The 26,741-nt window shown below is 38.7% G+C and overlaps 1 protein-coding gene and 1 long non-coding RNA gene across 5 annotated transcripts in view; one reads left to right on the forward strand and one right to left on the reverse strand.

The window, feature by feature from the left end:
- Positions 1-26,741, forward strand: part of nbeaa (neurobeachin a) — a 772,475-nt gene that overhangs the window by 296,336 nt on the left and 449,398 nt on the right. For all 4 annotated transcript variants that reach the window (XM_073043888.1, XM_073043887.1, XM_073043884.1 and 1 more), the window contains one exon: positions 7,526-7,694. In XM_073043888.1, the coding sequence (XP_072899989.1) occupies positions 7,526-7,694 (169 nt within the window). The remainder of the gene's footprint in view (positions 1-7,525; positions 7,695-26,741) is intronic.
- The window catches only part of LOC140726904 (uncharacterized), a 284,399-nt gene that overhangs the window by 203,678 nt on the left and 53,980 nt on the right, over positions 1-26,741 (reverse strand). The window lies entirely within an intron of this gene.

The following is a 26,741-nucleotide window of genomic DNA, read 5'->3' on the forward strand; positions in this document are numbered from 1 at the left end:
TGTTTGGGGTTGAGTGGGATCTGGGATCAGCTATGATGTAATGGCAGAGCAGACTCGATGGGCTGAATGGCCTAATCCTGCTCCTGTGTCTTATGGACTGCACCCAGCAGGATGGATAAACAACCAATGTGCAAAGTCAACAATCTGTGTAAATACAAAAAGGAGAAAAAAAGAAGAATGAATGAATAAATAAATAAATAGATGGATAGATAGAATGATAAGCAAAAAATATCGAGAGCATGAGATGAAGGGTCCTTAAAAGTGACTCCATAGGTTGTAAGAACAGTTCAGTGATGGAGTGAGTGAAGTTATCCCCTCTGGTTCAAGAGCCTGATGGTTGTGGGGTAATAACTGTTGTTGGTGTGAGTCTTGAGGCACTTGTAATTTTTTCTGATGGCAGCAGCAAGAAGAGAGTGTGACCTGGGCTGGTGTTCCCTGTTGATGTATGATGGACTGGTCTAAGTTCAAAATAGCAGGAGCTATCCTTGATGGTTATGTCACCACTGTCATGAACTTTATCAGCTACTGTTGAGTACTATGTATCAAAGAGGATAACCCAGGTGTTCCAAGCTGGGTGAGCAGGGACTAGCCAGGACAGTCATGTCTGAGCACAACAAGATGTTGATTAGAGAGTCGAGAGCACCAAGCTCCTAGGATTGAGCAACACCAGTAGCCTGTCCTGGTCCAACCATGTTGACAACATGGCCAATGAAGCTCAATCGAGTCTTTTCTTACTCAGAAGACAAAAGAAATTTGGCAAGTCACCAATGTCTTTCACCAGTTTCTAGTAATTCACCATAAAAACACCCTGTACAGATGCATCATGGCTTGTAGGACAACTGCTCTGCTTGTGATGTAATCTGCACTGTAATTATTCAAAATATATTACTGGATGAGAAACAGATGAAATTCTTGAAATGCACAATAGTTTGGTCAATGCTGCAAGATAAAAATGTATTGATTGTAACAATTCAACAAAATCCTTAAATTCTATTAAGATCGATGTTCATCTCTTTATATACATTTGGGAACTGAGTGATCTATATTCTAATAACAATTTCTAGTTACTTTCAAGGAAACAATCATCTTTCTGCTTTTCTGAAGCAGGACCTAATTTCCAAAAAAAGCTCCTCCTAGTGGTATCTCTGAAACCTGTATTTATACAGAGAGACATGTTTGTGGATAAAGAAACATTTAAACTAGAACAACACACATAAAATGCTGGGCGAACTCTGCAAGTCAGGCAGCATCTATGGAGCGTAATAAAGAGTCGCCTTCTTGGGCTGAGACTCTTCATCAGGACTGTAAAGTAAGATGGCAGAAGCCAAAGTAAGAAGGGAAGCTGTACAAGTTGGCAGGTGATAGGTGAGGCCATGTGAGACAGTAGGTGGGTGGGTAGGTGTAGGAAGTGAGATGAAGCACAAAGCTGGGAGGGTGTAGGTGGGAAAGGTAAAGGGCTGAAGAAGAAGGAAGTTAATAGGAGAGAATAGTGGACGATGGAAGAAAGTGAAGGAGGAGGTGATAGATAGTAGGTGATGAGAGGAGGTGAATGGGCAATCAGAATTTGAAATAAAAATTACTGAAAATTAGACAAATTGATGTTCATGTCATCAGTTTGAAGTCTACCCAGACAAAATATGAGGTATTGTTTTTCCAACGTCAATTTGGCCTTATCGTGAGAGTAGAAGATGCAATAGAGAGACATGTCAGAATTAGAAGTTGGATTGAAATGGTTGCCATCATGTGATCCTGCCTTTTTGCGCCATACTGAGCAAAGGTGTTTGACAAAGCAGTTACACAATGTGCGTCAGACTCACTCATGCAGGAACACTGGATGCAATAAATGACCCTTTCAGACTTGCAGGTGTTACGTATCCCGTAACTGGGTCACTTACCAGCAAAGATAGAGAGGTCCGTTGAAGTCTGATGGTACTATTTTTAACAGTATTTATTGATAAAAATACACAAAAATAACATTGATGCAAACATACAGATAATATACGTCATCAATACTAAATCTAAAAGCGCGGATATAATAATAATCAATAAGAAATAGCTCTATCGTTGTCTAGAGGATAATGTATTGTCCGATGGAAATATAAAAGTCACTCAAGTTCATTCAAGCTGCAGGCTGCAGCCTTTGGTTGGAGTCAAGAGAGAGAGTTTAAAACTTGCCCATTCCTTTTATGATGTCAATCCTTCGAGAGTCGTTGGGGCTGATTTCTCCTTTGTGTTAGCTAAAGCCGTTCTTCCGTGGCAAGGCCCACCAATTCCGAGGCAAATGGAAAAGGACGCACGTGGACTTTCCACCGGCTTTCGCTATTACGCTGTTACAGGATTTCTAGCGTGTCTTCTGGTGCGTTTCAAGGGGCTGTTCCCCCAGACCCTCTTTTATCCTGACTCACAGGGTCTCAGATGTCAATCAGGGTGGAGGGATGCCTTCCCTTAACCAGCCCACTTTTGGTCATTCCTTGAGGGCTTCAAATAAATAGCACCGTACTCAATACACAATTCCGTCTCCAAGAGACAATGGCCATTTCCCGTAGCTTTGTATCGCCGAGGGGCCAAAACATTCCAAATGTCTCTCTCTCTCTCATTTCCTGGGTCTCCTGACCTGAATTAATAGCGATCTTGCGATTCTCAAAAAGGAGGGGGCACAGGCGTAACACAGGTAACATGCCACCTTATCTTCCCACCATCATTATAGGGATAGGATTCCCCTTGTCCTGACCTACCACCCCACAAGCCTCCATATCCAGCACATCATTCTCTGTAACTTCAAAGTTTAAAAATTCAAAGTGCATTTATTATCAAATTATGGACACTATATATAACCCTGGGATTCGTCTTCTAACAGGCAGCCAGAAAACATAGAAAACCAACAAAAGACATTTAAAAAATTGTCAAATACCCAATGTGCAGAAAAAAACCAGATTATGCATGCAGTAAGAGGTTGAGGCAGCAATGGTGATGGAGGAAAGGGGCATCCTCTTCTCTCAATTCCTTCGTCTCCACCACTTCTGCTCATTCCAAAACGAAGGAGATGTCCTCCTCCTTCAAAGAAAGGGGCTTCCCTTCCTCCACCATTAACGCTGCCTTCAACTGCATCTCTTCCATTTCGTGCACGTCTGTCCGCACCCTACCCCCCCCCCCCCCCCACACCACCCTACCAGGGATAGGGTTCCTCGTGTCCTCACCTACCAAGCCACTGGCCTCCATGTCCAGCATATAATTCTCTGTAATTTCCGCCATCTCCAATGGAATCCCATCATTAAGCACATCTTGCCCTACCTCCCATTTTCTGCTTTCCACAGGAATCGCTCCCTACGCGACTCCCTTGTCCATTCACCCCTCCCCACTGATCTTCCTCCTGGCACTTATCCTTGCAAGTGGAGCAAGTGCTACATATGCCCCTACAGCTCCTCCCTCACCTCTATTCAGGGTCCCAAACAGTCATTCCAGGTGGCCTATGAGTCTGTCAGTATCATCTATTGTTTCCGGTGCTCCCGGTGTGACCTATTGTGTATTGGTATGACTTGACATAGATTGGGAGACCACTTCACTGAGCATCTATGCTCTGTCTGCCAGTAAAAGCAGGATCTCCCAGTGGCTATCTATTTTAATTCCACTTCCCATTTCCCTTCTGACATGTTCATCCAGGGCTTCTTCTACTGTCATGATGAGCCCAAACTCAGGTTGGAGGAGCAACACCTTATGTTCCGTCCAGGTAGCCTGCATCCTGATGACATGAACATCAATTTCTTGGACTTTGGGTAATTCCCCTCCACCTTCTCTGTTACCCATTCCTATTTCCCTCTCTCTCCTTATATTCTTGCCTGCTTTTCAGAAACTAAGTTCCAATGTGTTGGTATTTCAGTGGAATAAAGGAAATTACAATGGCTTGAGAAGGGAACTGGCCAAGGTTGACTGGAAAGAGACACTAGCAGGAAGGACAGCAGAGTAGCAATAGCTGGAGTTTCTGCAAAAAATGAGGGAAGTGCAAGACAGATATATTCCAAATAAGAAGAAATTTTCAAATGAAAGAAGGACACTACCATGGCTGACAAGTGAAGTCAGAGCCAAAGTAAAAGCAAAAGAGATGACATACAAGAAAACCAAAGCTTGTGGGAGGATAGAGGATTTGGAAGCTTTTAAAAACTTACAGAAGGAAACTAAGATTATTAGGAAGGAAAAGATGGATTATGAAAAGAAGCTGGCAACTAATATCAAAGAAGATTCCAGAAGGTTTTTTAAGTATTTAAAGAGTAGAAGAGAGTTGAGGGTAGATGTAGGACCAAAAGAAAATGACACTGGAGATATTGTAATGAGGGACACAGAGATGGCAGAGGAACTGAATGCTTATTTTGCATCAGGCTTCACAGTAGAAGACATCTACAGTATACTGGACATCCAAGAATGTCAGGGAAGTGAAGTATTTGCAGTGCAAATTATGACACAGAAGTTGCTCAGGAAGGAAGCTTAAATTGTCTGAGGGTGGATAAATCTCCTGGACCTGATGGAATGCACCCTTGCGTTCTGAAGGAAGTAGCTGGAGAGATTACGGAGGCATTAACAATGACCTTTTAAGAACCAATAGTTTCTGGCATTGTACCAGATGACTGGAAGATTTCAAATGTTACTCCGCTATTTAAGAAGGGTGGAAGGCAGCAGAAAGAAAACTATAGACCTGTGAGCCTGACATCAGTGGTTGGGAAGCTGTTGGAATTGATTGTTAGGGATGAGATTACGGAATACCTGGAGGCACATGACAAGATAGGCCAAAGCCAGCATGGTTTCCTGAAAAGAAAATCCTGCCTGACTAACCTACTGTGATTTTTTGAGGAAATTACAAACAGGTTAGACAAAGGAGATGCAGTAGATGTGGTGTAGTTGGATTTTCAGAAGGTCTTTGACTAGGTGCAGCACCTAAGGCTGCTTAGCAAGATAAGATCCCATGGAATTACAGGGGAGTTACTAGCATGTGTGGAGCATTGGCTGATTGGCAGAACACAGAGAGTGGGAATAAAGGGATCCTATTCTGGCTGGCTGCCACTTACCAGTGGAGTTCCACAGGGGTCAGTGTTGGGACTGCTGCTTTTTATGATGTATGTCAGTGATTTGGACTATGAGATTAATGGATTTGTGGCTAAATACAAAGTTAGGCGGAGGAGTGTTGAGGAAACAGAGAGCCTGTAGAGAGAATTAGATAGTTGAGGGGAATGGGCAAAGAAGTGGCAAATGAAATACAACTTCAGAAAGTGTATGGTCATGCACTTTGGTGGAAGAAATAAATGGGCAGATTATTATTTAGATGGGGAGAATTCAAAATACAGAGATGCAAAGGGACTTCGGAGTCCTTGTGCAGGATACCCTAAAGGTTAAGTTCCAGGTTGAGTTGGTGCTTAAGAAGGAGAATGCAATGTTAGCATTCATTTCTAGAGGTATAGAATGTAAGAGCAGGGATGTGATGTTGAGTCTCTATAAGGCACTCGTAAGACCACACTTGGAGTATTGTGTGCAGTTTTAGTGTCCTTATTATGGAAAGGATATACTGACATTGGAAAGGGTTCAGAGAAGATTCACAAGAATGATTCCAGGAATGAAAGGGTTACTGTATGAGGAACATCTGGGTTGCGTTCACTGGAGTTCAGGAGAATGAGGGGTGATCTCATACAAACATTCTGAATGTTAGAAGGCCTGCACAGATTAGATATGGCAAAGTTATTTTCCTTGGTAGGGGAGTTTCAGGGCAAGCGGGCACGACTTCAGGATTGAAGGAACAGAGATGCAGAGAAATTGCTTTATTCAGAGGGTGGTAAATCTGTAGAATTTGTTGCTAAGAGCGGCTGTGGAGGCCAGGTCATTTGGCGCATTTAAAGCAGAGATAGATAGGTTCTTGATTAGGTAGGGCATTAAAGGATATGGGGAGAAGGCAGAGGAGTGGGATGACTGGTAGAATTGGATCAGCCCATGATTGAATGGCAGAGCAGACTTGATGGGCCAAATGGCCTACTTTTGCTCCTGTATCTTTGGTCTTATGGTCATATCACCTTCCTTTGGTGCTCCTCCCCGGTTTTTCTTTCTTCCATGGCCTTCTGTCATCTCCTATTAGATTCCCCTTTTTCTAGCCCTGTATCTCTTTCACCAATCAACTCCCAACTCTTTGCTTCACCCCTCTGACTCCAAGTTTCACCTATCATCTTGTGTTTCTCCCTCCCCTCCCCGACCTTTTTACTTTGACTCCTCATCTTTTTTTCTCCAGTCCTGCTGAAGGGTTTCGGCCTGAAACTTCGACTGTACTCTTTTCCATAGATGCTGCCTGGCCTGCTGAGTTCCTCTAGGTTTTTGTGCGTTACTTGGATTTTTAGCATCTACAGATTTTCCCTTGTTTATTCCCTAGTGTAGTATCTCAAATAAGGTATGATAAGAATTACATATTCTTACAGAGACAGTTGATTATATTTAAATAGTGTAGCATCACATTAACTTTTCAGAAAAACATTCAAGCTCTGGAAGTTTGAAAATATGTATGTTTTTAAGTTTGCAATGGTTGCATGCTGCTCCTGATTATAGATTCAATCTCTCTGTGTATGTTTGTCCCTTTTTCATTTTCAAAAAACAATTTCAATAACTTTATCTGACCAATTTGCTGGTATGAATTTAAAAAATAGATACATTAGTTACAATTTTTAAAACATTCATACCAGCAAATTGGTCAGATAAAGTTATTGAATTTTTAATTGGGGATGTCTGTTGTTCCCAATATCTTAAAACATTTCTCCTTTTTCTGAATGTTAAATCTATGTATTAGTAACACATTTCACATCCTTATTGACTAAATTACATTCCTGAATCTGATATTCAGTGATTTGAGCACACTTTGTTTTACAAGGGTAACCTGAGCAAATGCATTTATTCCTTATTATTATTCCTTATCCTCAATATTTCTCTGATATTTATTTTCTAAAACTTGCCCAAGTTAACATCTCTTTTAATTTGATTTTAAATCTCTATAATTTTTCTCTTTATAATTCTATATGTGATAAGTCATGGCGATCTGGAGTATATGCTAATATAGTCACAATACATTATCTGCACTTTAGCCTTTATCGTCATTTATGTCATCTAATATGTTATTACCATTGTGGTACTTTTGTTAATATAGTCAATTATCTTCCTTAGTTTTCTTATCCTTGTTGAAAATCTTGGCTTATGATTCAATTTACAGTCCTGTCAAGGCAACTAACAGGTTTCTAATTATTACATGGTTTTGCTTCCAATCCCAATTTTTAGATATTTGGGCATTGGTTAAAAGACCACTTGTTTGATTGAATAATTTCATTTATCTATTTCTGCACTTTGCATTCCTTTTTAACTTGGCTGCTTTTTAATTCAGCTACTGACCTAAATTCTAAAAATCCTTAATTGTCTAATGTAAAACTGCAATTTGCTACAGCTGTCTGTCTTTCTGCTTTAAATCCTTCCCCATTTGAATTGAAATTTATTGACATTTTTTTCTTAATAGGATGACAGTAAACAAGCCCAGTTTTTGGCTTTGGCTGTTGTATACTTTATCTCTGTGCTCATGGTCTCAAAATACAGAGACATACTGGAACCACAGCGTGAAATTGCAAGGTCTGGAAGTCAGACATGTCGGAATATTCGGCAGGAAATAAATTCACCAACAAGTACAGGTATGTATTTTGAGCTTCCATTTATTTTGTTTCCTACATTTTCCATCCTACATTTGAAATTAGTTCTTAAAAATAGATTACAGCTTAAATTGGTTTAGTGGCCATCAAAGTACAGTTCAATTGTGATTATTTAAAAATATGTTAGTTAGAAATTACTTTTATTACTAGTGCAAAAGTGCTAAATTTTGTCTTATGGGTAAAGCAACCTTTTCAGAAATTTGATTATTTAATTGGGTATTTTAAACATCCAGGACAATAGCCACCTTCTCAGCTTTTCACCTTCATATAGCACCCTCAGGGTCACATTTCATGAAGAAAATACGTGTCATGATCCAGTCACCAACTTTTTAAAACTGCCTCACTAACACAACAAATGAGCACGATCTGTAGTTCTGCACACATCATTGAGACACACGTCCTGGAAATAGACCCTTCAGTGCCAGCCGTTACATACCCATTTATTCTAATCTTACACTAAGTCTATTTTCTTGTGTTCTCATTTCCTGTAACTTTCAGCCCCCCCCCCCCCCCAACCAAATACAAGAAGCATTTTACAATAGCCAATTAATCTACCTGCATCTTCGGGAAGTGGGAAGAATCTGAAGCACCTGGAAAAAAATCCACTTGGTCACAAGGAAAATGTACACACTCCACACACGGCACCAATTGAGCCTGAGTCACTGGAGATGTGAAGTTGCAGCTCTTCTAGCTGCACCAATGTGCAACCCGAATTGGAATGCAGAGACTACAATAATCTGTGCTCTATATTAATTGGGTCCTCTAAACAACTGAAGATCAGACAATGTCTATAGATCTGTTGAAGAACCTTGGTCCAAATGTCAAAAGTTTATTCCTCACCATACTGCTCAGATTCTGTCTATAATGAGGAACCTGTTGAGTTCCTCCAGCGTTTTGTGTGTAGTATTCTGAATTTTCAGCATCTGCAGAATCTCTTGTGTTTTTGAATGTGGTTTTGCCTGGGCCAAATCATTATGCACAACTTCTTTACTTATTTATTTATGAAACATTTATGAAGGTAATCTGTAAAATTTTAATATCAAATTTTAGTTGGTGGTTACAATTAATTTTGTGCAATAATATGGAGAGAATTATCTGATCTAAAGAACAAATAGCAATCTGAATCTTCTTTGTGATAAGTCTGATCATTTGGACGTAAAACAGCGCCCAAGACCAGTTTCAGGGCATCATCTTGGAGTTGTGCTTGTTCTTCGGCAGTACATGGATTGGTTAGGGGATTTGAAGTTAAAATTGTGATGGTGGTTTCTATCATAGGTAAGAAGTTGCCCAACAAAAATACTGTGAACTTTTGAATTTGAAATAGTTGTGTTGCAGTGTTTAGGTGCCACATCATGTAACAGCCAATAGAACTGTTCCTACCTATAAACCAGTGATAATTATAGTTTGGCTTGAATAAGTGAGATCTGGTTATCAGACATTTTGTGCTTAGATAAATTTGGAGATTCTGATTACTGTCCTTCAATACATTATTGTTGTAGAGCTTGTTAGAGCTTTAAAATACATTCTATATTTTGAAAAACAGTTTGCCATTGTTAATGGGTGGCAAGCAAGAAGGATAAGAGGAATATTGGTTTAATGATTAAGGTCACAGACAGACCTTTTCTCTTTTAGCTGATAGATTCTGAAGCTGGTATAATTAGTTTTAAAAATCATTCCAAAATTTCACTATTACGTGAGTTTGCATAATGATAAGTTCTTACCTTTTAACAGCATTTTGGGAATAATTTACAACACAAATACTGTGAAGTTTAAAGCAATATAATTATTTATTGTGAATGTCATTTTAATCTACCTGGAAAATGCAATCAAAAACAAATGAGCTGTGTTTGACATTATAGTGAGTACTTGGAATATACACTGAAAGGCCACTTTATTGAGTACACCTGTACCCCTGCTTGAAAATGCAAATATCTAATCAGCCAATCATTTAGCAGGAACTCAGTACATAAAGGCATGCAGACATGGTCAAGAGGTTCATTTGTTGAGCAGACCAAACATCAGAATGGGAATGAAATGTGATCCAAGTAACTTTGACTGTGGAATGATTGTTGGTGCCAGACGGGGTGGTTTGAGTATTTCAGAAATTGCTGATCTCCTGGGATTTTCACGCACTGCAGTCTCTTAGAGTTTACAGAGAATAGTGCAAAAAACTAAAAACATCCAGAGTGCAGCAGCTCTGTGGGTGAAAATGCTTTGTTAATGAGTGAGGCCAGAGGAGAATTGCTGGACTGGTTCAAACAGGCAGGAAGGTGACAAAAACTCAAATAACCATGCATTACAACAATAGTGTGCTGACGAGCATCTCTGAATGCCCACTATGCTGAACTTTGAAATGGATGGGCTTAAGCAGTAGAAGACCGTGGGTATACAGAAATACACTCAGTGGGCACTTTATTAGGTACATCCTGTATATTTTTTTTAATCGTGAGTGGAAAGCAGGGATGGTCAGGTATCACTTTGAAAAAGAAGAAGAGGAAGAATAAGACTGTTGTATTGATTCTGGGTGGAGAAGAATGGCTGCAGTGAGTAATGTGACTTTCAAGATAATGAGGCATCAAGATGTGTCTATCTCATTCTGCTGTCAAATATTAACTTCATTTTATTTGTAGCACAAGTTGTCAAATAGTGATTAGCTTGTAGTAGATAATAAAATCAATTAAAGTGGATTTTTATACTATATTTGGTGAAACAATTCTAGTAATGGTGGGTAGGAAGAAGCTGTGGATTTTAGAGTTAAGTTGAAGGAATGCAAATCTGGACCACAGTAGTTTTATTATCCTGCACCACAGAAGGACATTGATGTTATTTGTGGTGATCTTCAGCAATCCCTTCAAGGGCAGGCTGCGAGAAAACTAAATTGAAACTTTATGATGTGTGTACAACAATTAGTTGATAACTAGTGTATGGTTCTGAATTTGAATGTTGAGCATGTGATTTTACAATACAATCTAATCTCTGTTTGAAAAAGACACCCTGGACATTGAAAGAAATGACTTCTACTTTTATAACTGATTATCACTATTAAATAGTTATTGAGGAATTGTAACTTGCATGGATTTCATTTTTGTCCAACATGAATTCTTCTTATTAAATTTAAATTTATAATTTTTATTTTAAATTGTATTCCTTCATTTCATCCTTCACTTTGGCCATATATCTTTGCCAGTTGAAAGGGCCATCATGAAAATTGCTTCAAGGCCATGAGGAGCCAAGTTACCCTAGACCCTTGTGGCATATTTTTGGATATTTCAGTTTCTCCTGATTAATTGATGGAATGGCAGAGCAGATTCGATGGGTTGAATGGTCTAATTCTGCTGCAATGTCTTATGATCTTACAAGATAGTATAAGGTAACAAAGGGATATTGATCACAATGGCAAGTGGAATTTAATTCAGAGAAGTGCAAAATCATGTAATTTTTGGAATTATTCAGTGCAAGGCTTATACAGTGGAATAGCAGAACCCTGGCGAGTGATGTTGAACAGCAAGACCTTAAGCACATATTTCTGTGAAAGTAGCAATACAGGTGAACAGGTGATGAAGATGGCATATGACATGCTTGCCTTCATCTGCCAATGTATAGGGTACAAGAATTGGGGTGCCGAGGTCTCAAGATGGCGCTCATGGAGTAAACCGCATCTAGGCTTTGCTCCAAACCTTTTACATTTTTTTTAACCTACAAACACCCCTTAAACTTATTTTAAAGGGGTCTAAACATATAGAATTTTTTTTAAAAACTATCTGAATTACTCTCAACTCGTTGAAATGTCTAAAGCAAAAGAACCGAAACAGACGAGAGAACCGTTAACTTTAGAAGTTGTTGTGAAGTTTATAGACGCTAGATTTGATGAATTGGAGAAAAAATTACTTGGAAGATTCTCAGACTATGACAATCGTTTGAGATCACTCGAAGATAAGTTCCTGACCCTTTCACAGGAATCAAATGAACAACATGCAAGCATTTTGGTTCTTGAAGAAGCTGCTCGTAAGAAGGATCGTACAATCGAAAAAATGCAAGAAGAGCAAACTTCGACGATCCAACAGATGGATCGCTATAAAGCTAAAATTACTGATTTGGAAAATCGTTCTCGAAGACAAAATCTTCGGTTAATTGGAATCCCGGAAAAATTTGAAAGCGGTGATCTGACCGTTTTCTTCTCCAAATTTCTAGTGGATGTCCTGGGCGAAGAAGTCCTGGATAACCCCCCATTAATCGATCGGGCACACAGAGTATCCAGATATCGGGCAGATTCAAGTCTGAAACCACGGCACATAATTCTCAGGATCCATTATCCTCACATCAAAGAACGACTGATTCGTGCGGCTCGTAAAAAAGGTATGATAACTTATCAAAATTTTAATTTTCGCATTCTGGAGGACTATAGCCCCGAAGTACTACGGGCTAGGCTGGCTTTCAGATCGGTTATGTCGGATTTTCACCAGAAAGGCTACAAGCAAGCGTTGCTGTTTCCAGCACACCTGAGAGTCACCCTTCAAGATGGATCTTTTCGGCTGTTTAAATCGCCAGCGGATGCTCAAGGTTTCCTGGAACAATGACATTTGATCGGGCTGATCAATGTAATCTAGCCTATAGATTTGAATCTGTTATAGATTGACGTTTGGGTTCTTTTTTGATACGGTTCATATGTATTTCTTATATACGATTAAAGCTCTCTTTTTTCTACCGGGTTTATTCCGATTTCATATTTTTATATATTACTAACCGATTAATGTTGAAGATGACCTATTAGGGTTATTTTTTTTTTATTTTTTTTAATCGATATACGCTCTTTTTTTATATTTTTAGCATTTGAATATTAAGATTTGGAAGAATAAAATGGCGTTTCTTCTTCCCGACAGACTCCAGTGTCTGTAGCGTCATAACTGTTTTGATCTGTTCGAAAGTGTTAAACCTTCATTTATTGTTTTAATTTTTAACCCTTTTGATAATATACATTTATAACACTAATTTTATATTTTAATTTTTCCTATATCAACCCTTTTTTTTATAATGTGGGTTGTTTGTATTTTTTTTAACTTTGTTACGTCTGAGTTGCCGTCTTGAGACAAGGGGGTAATTTTAGTATTAGATCGCTCGCTTGCCTCTGTTTGGCTTTTTTCCTGGGGTTTTGAGGGTGGTGGGAGGGAGATTTTTCTTTTTTTTCTTTTTTCTGCTTGCTTTTTGCTTAGTTTTACTTCATGGGCTTATATGAAACTACTAAAATGGCTGCGGTGCTGTGACTTCCGGCTTCCCTTTGAACTTATTTCCCCCTTCCGAGTTCATGAGTTCACTTTTCTTTTAAACCTATATGTTAACTGTAATATGTATTGTCAATATGGATAAGACTATTAACTTTGTTTCTTGGAATACTAATGGTTTAAATCATCCGATTAAACGGAAAAAAGTATTCAAAGTATTCCATAGAATGAATGCGAATGTTATTTTTGTACAAGAGACTCATGTTAGGAAGGTGGATAGTCAGAGGTTGTTTAGGTTTTGGAAGGGCCAACAGTATCACTCAAATTCGCAAGCCAAAGTGAGAGGTGTTTCTATTTTTATAGACTCATCAACTGCTTTTATACATTATGAAACAATTTCAGACCCGCAAGGTAGATTTTTGCTTATTACTGGGTTGCTTTTTAATCAAAAAGTTGTTTTAGTTAATGTTTATGCTCCAAATACTGACTGTCCTGAATTTTTTAAATGTTTATTTACATCCTTTCCTAATCTGAATCAATACAGATTGATAATGGGCGGGGATTTTAATTGTTGTTTAAACCCTTTGATGGATAGATCCAAACCCATTCAAACTTTTCCGAACAAATCGGCTTCTCTTATTAATTCTTTTATGATTGATTCAGCTATCTGTGAAATCTGGCGTTTTCTACACCCTAATGATAAAGAGTTCTCATACTTTTCCCATGTGCATCATAATTACTCAAGGATTGACTACTTTTTCATTGATCAGCACTTCCTTACAGATGTCATGGATTGCAAATACGACTCTATTGTTATATCTGATCATGCACCTTTGAAGTTATCTATTAAGGTGACGGATTCACATATTAGTACTAAAAGTTGGAGGTTTAATTCTGTTTTACTGCAGGACTCTGACTTTATTAACTTTATTAAACAGCAAATTGATTTGTTTTTCTCAATAAATTCCACAGCAGACATCTCTAGTGGAACTCTCTGGGATACTTTTAAGGCATATATTCGTGGACAGATTATTTCATATTCTGCCGGAGTTAGGAAACGAACTAATTCTAAAATATCAACATTAGTTGATAAAATTAAGGCAATTGATAAGATTTATGCATTGACCCCTAGTAAAGAACTTTATAAAGAAAGGGTGGAACTTCAAATGGAGCATAGTTTATTATTAACCTCTTCGATTGAAAGTCAGTTAATTAAATCGAAAGCTCAATTTTATACATATGGAGATAAGTCTGGTAAATTACTAGCTAACCAATTGAAAATTGTTTCGGATAAGCGACAAATTACTAAGATTCGTAAACAAGATGGTACTCTGACGATTGATCACAAAGAGATAAATACAGCCTTTCAAGATTTTTATAATTCTTTATATCAATCAGAATGTACTAAAGACTCTTCTATAATGAGTGAATTTTTAAGGAAATTGAATATTCCAAAAGTAACTGCTGAGGATAGTGTATTTTTGGATACACCTATTACGGAGTCTGAAATAGAAAAGGCCATTTTCTTAATGAACTCGGGTAAAGCTTCGGGCCCAGATGGTTTTTCTGCAGAATTTTTTAAATCCTTTTCTTCTATACTTTCTCCTTGGCTTTGTAAAATTTTTAAAGATGCATTAAGTATAGGTAAACTACCACAATCTTTTTATGAAGCTTCTATTTCTTTAATTCTTAAAAAAGATAAAGATCCCACTGAATGTGCATCTTATCGGCCTATATCTTTGCTGAATATGGATTTTAAGATTTTTAGTAAAATCTTGGCTATTAGATTAGAAAATATATTGCCTCGGATTATTTCTGAGGATCAGACTGGATTTATTAAAAATCGTTATTCATCTTTTAATATTAGAAAATTAATTAATATTGCTTATACTTCTTCATCTAAAATCCCAGAATGTGTCATCTCCTTAGATGCCGAAAAAGCATTTGATAGAGTCGAATGGTCATATTTATTTAATACTTTGCAACATTTTAATTTTAGTTCAAAATTTATATCATGGATTAAATTAATATATCAGAAACCTTTAGCTTCGGTTTTCACTAATAATCAAAGATCCCCTTTTTTTCAGCTATTTCGGGGTACAAGGCAAGGTTGTCCTTTAAGCCCTTTATTATTTGACATTGCTTTGGAACCCTTGGCTATAGCTATTCGGGAATCACCCAATATTTTAGGTATTACCCGTGGGGAGACGATGTATAAGGTATCACTATATGCAGATGATTTGTTATTATATATATCTGATCCTGAAAGATCTATTCCTGCTATTTCTTCTTTGCTTGCTCAATTTAGTAACTTCTCTGGGTATAAATTGAATTTTAATAAGAGTGAACTTTTTCCATTAAATATGCATACTCCAATTTATAATCGGGTACCATATAGAATTGTTACAGACTATTTTACTTATTTAGGTATTAAAATTACTAAAAAACATAAAGATTTATTTAAAACTAATTTTTTGCCTTTAATAGATCAAATTAAGCAACTTGCTAATAGGTGGTCTCCACTATCTATGTCTTTGGTAGGTAGAATTAATGCCATTAAGATGATGATACTACCTAAATTTTTATACCTATTTCAAGCATTACCAATTTTTATTCCTAAATCTTTTTTTGATACAGTTGATTCTAAAATATCGTCGTATTTGTGGCAGAACAAAAATCCTAGGTTAGCTAAAAAATATTTACAGAAGCCTAAGAAGGAGGGCGGTTTGGCTCTACCAAACTTAAGATTTTACTATTGGGCAGTTAATATACGGTATTTGATATTTTGGACACAAGAATCGACTACAGTTGCTGGCCCACAATGGGTAAATTTGGAATGTAAATCTGTGCAAGATTTCTCATTGATTTCAATCTTAGGATCTTCACTTCCTTTTTCGTTATTTAAAATGAATAAACAGATAACTAATCCTATAGTCAAGTATACATTACGAATCTGGTTTCAATTTCGTAAATTTTTTGGTTTGAATAAGTTTATACTGTCAAGTCCTATAACAGCTAATTACTTTTTTCGACCATCTTCCATAGATCAAGCCTTTTATTTATGGAAAACAAAAGGTATAACATGTTTTCGTGATCTGATTTTGGATGATAACATTATGTCCTTCGAACAATTATCTAATAAATATAATTTATCTAAAATCCATTTTTTTAGATATCTACAAGTTAGAAATTTTTTATATAATGAACTAAAGTCTTTTTCGAAAGAATGTCCATTGGACATTACAGAAAGAATTTTAGCTCTTAATCCTTGTCAAAAGGGTCTTGTTGCTATCATTTATAATATGATTATGAATCTACAACCAGATATATCTGAAAAAATTAAGAAGGAATGGCAGGAAGAACTGCATTGCCCCATTTCTACTGAGCAATGGGAAAAAATTTTATTATTGGTAAACTCATCCTCTATATGTGCTAAACATACTCTAATACAATTTAAGGTCGTACACAGAGCTCATATGTCTAAAGATAAACTTGCTCGATTTTACTCGTATGTTAATCCAACCTGTGATAGATGTCATTCTGATATAGCTTCGTTGACTCATATGTTTTGGTCCTGTCCTTGCTTACAAAACTATTGGAAAGATATTTTTAATATTATTTCAATAGTTTTAAATATTAATCTCCAACCACATCCTTTTACTGCAATTTTTGGCCTACCAATGATAGATAATAAGTGTTTATCCGCTTCATTCCAACGAATGATTGCATTTATTACACTAATGGCTAGAAGATCCATTTTACTGAATTGGAAAGAAGCCAATCCTCCAACAGTATTTCAGTGGTTTTCCCAAACTATTTCCTGTTTAAGTTTAGAAAAAATTAGAAGTGTGGTTTTCGATTCTTCAGTTAAATTTGAGGAAACTTGGAGACCATTTATTCAGCATTTTCATATGAATTAAACGGTCTGATCCTGAACCTTATTGTCACTATCCTGAATTGTGTGGATGGAGGTTGGGAGTCATAGGCACTACTGTATATATATAACATTATGCGATTGCCCATGTTGGTTAGTTTTTTTCTATTTAGTTGTTGTTTTTTTTTTGGGGGGGGGTTTCTCTTAATCATTTATATTATTATATGAGTTTGAGAGATTCTATGTATGGATCAATATATATTTGAATGTTTATCAATCTACTATGTACTCTCAAATGTCTTGTAACAATATTTTTCTTCTGTTTTTTTTTAAAAACTAATAAAAAGATTTGAAAAGAAAGAAAGAAAGAATTGGGGTGCCATGTTGCAGTTGTAGTAGTGTGTGCAGTACTTGTTGCCACGGTACAGAAAGATGTGATTAAGCTAGGGAGGGTGCAGAAAAGATTCACAAGGATGATTACTGAATTGGAGGCCCGGAGTAACATGTAGAGATTGGATAAGCTGCCTCTGTTTTCCCTGGGGCAAAGGAAGTTTAAAGGTGACACTATAGAAGTATATACAAATAGGTAAGGCATAGACAGAGTAAATAGACCCAGTCTATTTTGCATGTGGAGGTATCTAAAGCTAGTGGGTATCATGAGAAGGATGAGGTTTAAAGCAGATCTAAAAGGTAAATTATTTGCACAAAGATTAGTCATTTGGAATGGACTACCAGAAGAGATGTTTGAGGCAGAACAATAACAGCATTAAAGAGACACCTGGGCAAGTATTTGAATATATGAGGCATAGAGGGATATGGAATTAATGAAGACATAAGATTAGTATAGATTGTTATAATAGTTAGCATAACTATGTTTGCCAAAGCACCGATCCTTGCAACACACTGCTGGCCACAGGATTCCAGTCTAGAAAAAAAAAACAACCCTGCATTACCACCTATAGTCATGCCAATTTTTAAATTCTGATTGGCCATCTCATCCTGGATTCCATGTGATCTAACTTCCTGGACTATCAAAAGCCATGCTGAAGTCCATGTAGACATGTATACTAGATTTCCCTCATTTGTCTTCTTGGTCACCTCTTCAAAAATAAACCAAGTTTGAGAGACTCAACTTACCACACACAAAGCAATGTTAAGTATCCCTAATCAGTTGTTGCCTTTCCAAATACATGCAGAATATGTTCCTTAGAATCCCCACTAATAACTTGCACATTGTAATTCCCAGATTTTCCCTGCAGCTTTCTTAAATTTAGGTACAGCATTAGCTATCTCCAGTCTTCTGGCGTCTCACAAATCGCTATTGATAACACAAATATCTCTGCATAGGGGCTCTGCAATTTCTTTCTTAGCTTTTCACAATGTCATACAAAGATTAGCTTATGAACTATAATTCAAAGTGTCCAATGTAATTTAAGTATTTTGTTGCTCAGATGCCACGCTGCAGTTCCAAGTAAGATATATAATATTTATTATTATCAGTTTTTAATATTTGCTTTTGTGCTAGTTTTGGAGAATGGTGTGTCTGTTATTGACATTTTATCAAATCATTAACATTGTAAGTCAGAAATACACTTTTATTTTCACACTAAACATATGGAAGGAATAATTGTGATGTATATAAAAAGAAAAATATTATTTGGTTAGATAGCTTTATTAATATTTCCGATTAAATGCAAATTTTGGTCAGGTTTTTAAGCTTGAATATTAGTTTTCTGATGCCCTCTTGTGGCCAAAGATGCAGTTAACTTGAAAATGGAAATATAAAACTTACTCTTTTAGCATAATAAATACTTAGGTACAAATGGCTCAAGTGTAGTATATTTTGTATGCCACATGTTCCCATGATATTGAAATGTACTAGATGAGCTGAGGAAAAAATATTACCTCACAGATCTCTGAGTTGTAAATTTAGGTCTTTGTTTTGATTGTAGGCATTACAATTTTCTCAGGTAAAGATTCCAAAACGAAGAACAACTTTGTGAAATGTATATGACTAGCCTTAATTGTAGAATGATGATGTGCTTATAGAATCAATATTGATTTAAATATCTTTTTTACGAGATTGTTTTAGAACCTAGAACATAGAACAATACAGCAGAGGAATAGGCCCTTGGGGCCAAAAGATTGCGCCAGACTAATTAAATTGTAATCAAATGCCCAACTACACTAATCCCTTGTCCATATCTTTCTACTTCATGCACATTCATGTGCCTATCTTGGAGCCTTTTGAATGCCAATAGTGTATTTGCCTCCACCACCACCCAGGCAGTGCATTCCAAGCACCCATCATTCTGTGTAAAACAAAAGTTTGCCCTGCATATCTCCTTTTGGACATGCCCCTCTCACCTTAAATGCATGCCTTCTGGTTTTAGACATTTCTTCCCGAAAATGATACTGGCTGTCTGCTGTGGCTCTCATAATCTTATAGACCTCTAAAGGATCTCCCTTCCTCTGCCGCTCAAGAGAAAACAACCCAAATTTGTCCAACCTCTTTTTATACCAGATGTCCTCCAATTGAGGCAGCATCCTGGTTGTTTTCCTGTATCCTTTCCAAATCTTTAACTTCCTTGCTATAATAAGGTGACCGAAACTGAACGCAGTACTCCAGATGCAGTCTAACTGGAGTTTCATTCACCCTATCCACGTTATATGCAGGGGATACGTTCCTCACAGTCGACGCATTATGTGAATAATTATTTAAATGGAGAAAATAGGGATGCGTTCTGAAAGGCTTCCTAAATATGTTTTATCTGTAACTTATTCACATTTTCATGCCAATACGACACAAAAGCAGTACCACAAGGCAACATTCGTATTATAGTTCATCAATTTAAGGTAATATTCAATGTAATAAATCATAGAAAGTTAACATACTAGGGTGTAAAGTACTCAACCCTTAAGAGCACGGGGGTTTAGTGAATGATAAGCTAAGAGAGGCTTCATCTAACAGACTCCTTCGGCATTGGAACACATAAGCAAAGTCAATCTATCCTTTGCTGCCCTGAAACCTGATGCAATTTTTTCATCCTTACTTATGTAAGTGCGTTTCGGCATATGCTTCCAAAAAAGCCCAGTCTCGTCTGTATTAAACACCTGCTTTAGTGTGATGCCTAACTCAGCTATCATAGCCCGCAACTGCACAGGGTAGTGGTCAGCAATAACTTTCTCACCACGCACAGCTAAGTTGTGAAGCCTGTGACGATTAACAAACTTAGAAAACCATCCCCTACTTGCATTAAAGCTAACATTATTACTTGACACTTCCTCACTAGCCCCTGAACAAAGGCAACCATAAATTTCCAAAGCTTTCACATGCAGATAATCCGAACTAAGTGTTTTTTTTTCTTTGTTTCATGCTCAATGTACAAACTCAACATTTTCTCAATTTTTGTCATAATCGGGTTACGCACTTTGATAACAATCTTTGAAGACGCTTGTGGTGAATCAGTCACTGCACTTCTTATTTTCTCAGCATTTTCTTTATGTTTCTGATCGTGGACTCACCCAGGCCGAAGTAGCGTCCCAGAGCTGTGTTTATAATTTCCAACTTTTTTTTAAGTGTTAAAGCAGTTCTCTGCTGCTTGGCTGATGGCCCAGGACTTGGCATTGGATGCTTAGGAGGCATAGTTATATATTTCAAGCATGCAGTCACTGCACCGTAGGTAAAAACAACAAAAGTTTAAGAGCGCAAGATCGCACATCCATACGCTGCCAAAACCAGTGCGAGACTGGCAGGAGTGAGACTATAAGGTGTGTGCTCATGACTTGTATTGGCAGGAAAGTGGTGCTTCTCATTGCAACAGTGAGAATGTGAGGCGTGCGCACGTGACTTGTATTGGCGGGAAAGCAGTGCTCCTCACACAACTGTGAGTTTTGGATGTATATAAGGAGAAGTTGGTAGAAGTAGGTTAATCCGCATTGTCTGAAGACGCATATAACGAGGATAGGGTGTAACTTCCTGATTCTTGTTCTCAGTTTCTTGATGAATAAAGCATGCCATATGTCTTAGTTACCAGTCTATCAACCTGTAGCCAATTTCAGGGAGCTTTGGACCTGGATCACCTGATCTGTCTGCGCATCAGCACTGCTGAGGGTCTTGTGATTAATAGTATACTGACTCATTACACTTGATTTTCCAAAGTGCAACGCTTCACATCACTTCTCGTTTGGCCTCCATTTGCCATTTCTCTGCCTAAATCTGCAACAGATTTATATCCCACTGTATCCTTTGGTAGTCCTTTACATCAGGGGTCACCAACCTTTTTTGCACTGCAGACCAGTTTAATATTGACAATATTATGGTGGACCAGTCGACGGGGGAGGGTGGGTGTGTTAATCACGACAAGAATATAGGTGATAAGTCACTTATAAATGGCTAATACACTCAATTTCGTTCTAAAAGGGTTTATCTAACAAATTTAATATTAAACACACAGTGCATATTTTCCTCATATGAACATATAAAATTATTGCAACACACCAGTGAGAGGACAAGGTAACGGCCGGAGGTCCCTGTACCGGGGCCGTGGTGGTCGCAGTTCAGAGAGAGCGACCGACCGACCAAGCAAGGAGTGCAACAGAGTGCGCGCCCGCTCGCCTTGTAGGTAGGTAGGATCTATCGGCTGACAAAAGTTTGGCTTGAGGGATGACTTTCAGTAGATCACAGCGAGGTAGCTGCTCTGCTACTTACGAAACCCTGAGCCCGAATTAGGTCGCCTGCAAATATTTTAGCACCAGGTTCCCCACAAACATCCAGTGTGCTAACCAGTTTAGAGGCGGCGCCCATCTATCCGTGCTCCAGGCCAGTACCAGGAGGCATGCTCCAGGTGTGAGGCGGCCATTTACCTGAGGCCAACCAGTGATCCCTGGCACTTGGGTATCACTGTGTTTAGGCGTCTGATGACCTCACGTGGGTAACGACTTCGCTTGCGTAATGACCTCACGTGCGTTCAAGTTCAACAGTGGGCATGACAGGGAATGAGGAAAGGTGCAGCTGACTCATATCGCTTCATATCGACAAATCATATCGTTTCCTCATGGCCAGCACATGCTTTGTGGCCCAGTACTGGCCCATGGCCTGGTGGTTGGGGACCACTATTTTACATTATCCACAACTTCACCACTAACCTTTGTATCACCTGCAAACTTACCTACATATCTACATTTATATCCAAATTATAAAATCACAAACAGCACAGGTTCCATTATAAATCCCTGTTGTACACAACTAGTCATATACATTCAGGCAGAATACATCCCATCAAACACCTTTGTCAGCTCCTCAAAAACCTCAATCAAGATTGTAAGACACGTCATGCTGACTGTCCTTAATTAAGTTATGGTTTTCTAATTGCTTTTATTCTTATCCTTAGGAATCCTCTCTAGAAATTTCTGTACCACAGATGTGAAACTCACTGATCTACTGTTTTAAGGATTATCCCTCTTCCTGCCTAAATAATGGAATGATGTTAGTATTTGCCAGTCTTCTGGCAAGAAGATATTGATCAATGCCCTTATAATCTCAAGCCTTGCCTCTCTCAGTAACTTAGGGTATCTCCTATCAGGCCCTGGGGACATCTCCGCCTTAATATTTTTTAATGATACACCTTTATGCACCTTTAATGTTCATTAAAAGATCCCATAGAACATTTTTGGCATTTCAAACATGTGACTTCTTATGGATTTTCATCTTGATATTCGTATGTTCCTTTATAAATGAAAAGAGATCAACATATTTCCTTTTTTCACTTTGACATATTTATTTCTATTCCTTGATATACCATAATTTATAGAACATTATTTACATTTCTTCCGTAATACATGATGTTCTTCCATCCTTAAAATGTATCTGCTGGACCAAAATTCAAAGGTATAACAAGCAGAGGAGACTTAAAGAATTTGCTTAACAGAAATCTGATTCAATACTTGACAGGCTCTCAAAATATTCATTGTGCCTCATTTTTGTTTGGCCCACACAAGTGACAGATCTGATTAATGTTTTTGAATTTGCAAGCTGAAGATTGAAACTGATGCAAAAAGCTCTCCAAGTGCCTATTTGATCTAATTTTTCTGGCATTCCCTTATATCTGCTGTCAACAGTCCTCAGTTTTTCTAGCTTTTGTGCCAGCTCTTGATCCCCCCTTTCGTAAAGACATTTTCTTTGATTCCTGTCGTAAAATTACCCATCATATTTAAAAAAAACATTTTGCAGAATATTGATGTTGCTGGAAAGGTCAGTACAATTTTACAGTCTGATTTGTCTTTAGAGAAGGAGGTGGGGAGTTGCCTTCTTGAAGTGTTGCAGTTTTGTTCTCCCACTGTGCTGTTGGGTAAGGAGTTTCAGTATCTAGACCATAAGATATAGGAGCAGAAACAGGCCATTCTACCCATTGAGTCTGCTCCACCATTCAATCATGGGCTGATCCAATTCTTCCGTTCATCCCCACTCCCCTACCTTCTCCCCATATCCTTTGATGCCCTGCTTAATCAAGAACCTATCTATCTCTGCCTTAAATGCGCCCAATGACTTGGCCTCTACAATCGTGGCAACAAATTCCACAGACTTACCACCCTCTGACTAAAGTAATTTCTCCACATCTCTGTTCTAAAGGGAAGTTCTTCAATCCTGAAGTTGTGCCCTCTTGTCCTGAAACTCCCCTACCATGGGAAATAACTTTACCATATCTAATCTGTTCAGGCCTTTTAACATTAGGAATGTCTCTATGAGATCACCCCTCATTTTCCTGAACTCCAGGGCATACAGGGCAGCCCAAGAGCTGCCAGATGTTCTTCATACGATAACCCTTCCATTCCTGGAATCATTCTTGTGAATCTTCTCTGAACCCTCTCCAAAGTCAGTCTATCCTTTCTAAAATAAGGAGCCCAGAACTACACACAATACTCCAAGTGTGGACTCATGAGAGCCTTATATTGCCTCAACATCACATCCCTGCTCTTGTATTCTATACTTCTAGAAATGAATGCCAACATTGTATTTGCCTTCTTCAACAGTGACTCAACCTGAAGGTTAACTTTTAGGCTATCGTGCACAAGGACTCCCAATCCCCTTTGCATCTCCGCTTTTTGAACTCTCTCCCCATCTAAATAGTAGTCTGCCCATTTATTTCTTCCACCAAAGTGCATGGCCATACACTTTCGAACATTGTACTTCATTTGTCACTTCTTTGCCCATTCCCCTAAACTACCTATCCCCTATTGTTTCCGCTGCCGCCGGCAGCCCATTCCACGCACTCACCACTCTCTGCTTAAAAAAAATTTACCCCTGACATCTCCTCTGTACCTACTTTCAAGCACCTTAAAACTATGCCCTCTCATGCTAGCCATTTCAGCCCTGGGAAAAAGCCTTTGACTATCCACACGATCAGTGCCTCTCATTATCTTGTACACCTCTATCAGGTCACCTCTCATCCTCTGTCGCTCCAAGGAGAAAAGGCTGAGCTCACTCAACCTATTCTCATAAGGCATGCCTTGTATGGGGTACCTTATCAAATGCCTTGCTAAAATCCATATACACTACACCTACGGCTCTACCTTCATCGATGTGTTTAGTCACATCCTCAAAAAGTTCAGTCAGGTTTGTAAGGCATGACCTGCCTTTTGACAAAGCCATGCTGACTATTCCTAATCATATTATGCCTCTCCAAATGTTCATAAATCTCACCTCTCAGGATCTTCTCCATCAACTTACCTACCACTGAAGTAAGACTCACTAGTCTATAATTTCCTGGTCTATCCCTACTCCGTTTCTTGAATAAGGGAACAACATTCGCAACCCTCCAATCCTCTGGAACCTCTCCTGTCCTCATCGATGATGCAAAGATCATCACTAGAGGCTCAGCAATTTCCTCCCTTGCTTCCCACAGTAGCCTGGGGTACATCCCATCCGGTCCCTGTGACTTATCGAATTTGTTGCTCTTTCCAAAAGCTCCAGCACATCCTCTTCCTTAATATCTACATGCTCAAGCATTTCAATCCGCTGCAATTCATCCCTACAACCGTCAAGATCCTTTTCCATAGTGAATACTGAAGCAAAGTATTCATTAAGTGCCTCTGCCATCTCCTCCGGTTCCTTACACACTTCCACTATCACACTTGATTGGTCCTATTCTCTCACATCTTATCCTCTTGCTCTTCACATACTTGTAGAATGCCTTGGGGTTTTTCTTAATCCTTTCCACCAAGGCCTTCTCATGGCCCCTTTTGACCCCTTTGTACATCACGGTTCCTGTTCCTTACCATCCTTTCCCTGTCTCATTGGAACGTATCTACTCAGAACCCCATGCAAATATCCCTTGAACATTTACCACATTTCTTCTGTACGTTTCCCTGAGAACATCTGTTTCCAATTTATACTTCCAAATTCCTGCCTGATGGCCTCATATTTCCCCTTACTCCAATTAAATGTCTCTCTATCTTGTCTGTTCCTATCCCTCTCCAATGCTATGGTAAAGGAGATAGAACTTGATAGAATTAGATAGAATAATCAGCAGTTCTTTTGGCTGTTTTTACTTTATTGTCACCAAACGATTGATACTAGAGCGTACAATCATCACAGCGATATTTGATTCTGCGCTTCGCACTTCCTGAAGTACAAATCGAAGTAAATATAATAAAAATTTAAATTATAAATCATAATTAGAAAATAGAAAAGGGAAAGTAAGGTAGTGCAAGTCAGGTCTGCATATTTGGGAGGTATGGCCCAGATCCGGATCAGGATCTGTTCAGCAGTCTTATCACAGTTGGAAAGAAGCTGTTCCCAAATTTGGTCGTACGAATCTTTAAGCTCCTGAACCTTCTCCCAGAGGGAAGAGGGACAAGAAGTGTGTTGGCTGGGTGGGTCATGTCCTTGATTATCCTGGCAGCACTGCTCTGACAGCGTGAGGTGTAAAGTGAGTCCAAGAATGGAAACAACACACACAAAATGCTGGTGGAATGCAGCAGGTCAGGCAGCATCTGTAGGGAGAAGTGCTGTCGACGTTTCGGGCCGAGACCTTTTGTCAGGACGTTTTGGGTCTCGGCCCGAAACGTCAACAGCGCTTCTCCCTATAGATGCTGCCTGACCTGCTGAGTTCCACCAGCATTTTGTGTGTGTTGTTTGAATTTCCAGCATCTGCAGATTTCCTCATGTTTGCCATCCAAGGATGGAAGATTGGTTTGTGTGATGTGCTAGGCTATGTTCACGATTTTCTGCAGCTTCTTCCTGTCTTGGACAGGACAACTTCCATACCTGCTTGTGATGCACCCTAGAAGAATGTTTTCTACGGTGCATCTATAAAAATTAGTGAAGGTTTTAGGGGACAGGCCAAATTTCTTCAGCTTTCTCAGGAAGTAAAGGCACTGGTGGGCCTTCTTGGCAGTGGATTCTGCTTGGTTAGACCAAGTCAGGTCATTTGTGATATTCACCCTGAGGAACTTAAAGCTTTTGACCTGTTCCACCTGCGCACCACCGATGTAGATGGGGTCGTGCGGTCCGCTACTCCTTCTGAAGTCAACAACCAATTCCTTCGTCTTGCTGACATTGAGGGATAGGTTATTGTCTTCGCACCATGCCACCAGGTTCTTAATTTCCACTCTGTCCTCAGACTCATCATTACCCAAGATACGGCCTACAATTGTGGTGTCATAAGCAAACTTGTATATTGAGTTCGATGGAAACTTGGCTACACAAATCATGGGTGTACAGTGAGTACAACAGGGGGCTGAGTACACAGCCTTGTGGGGCACCAGTGGGCAGAGTGATTGTAGAGGAGAGCTTGTCCCCTAATTTTACAGCCTGGGTCCTGTCTGTGAGGAAGTTGAAGATCCAGCTGCAGATCTGAGTGCTAAGACCCAGGTTCCAGAGTTTTAACATGAAGCTTCATGGGGTCTGAAGTCAATGTTTAGATTTTAGATCTG

This window comes from Hemitrygon akajei, chromosome 4 (genome assembly GCF_048418815.1).
Source record: "Hemitrygon akajei chromosome 4, sHemAka1.3, whole genome shotgun sequence".
In the NCBI taxonomy this organism is placed as follows: Eukaryota; Metazoa; Chordata; class Chondrichthyes; order Myliobatiformes; family Dasyatidae; genus Hemitrygon; species Hemitrygon akajei.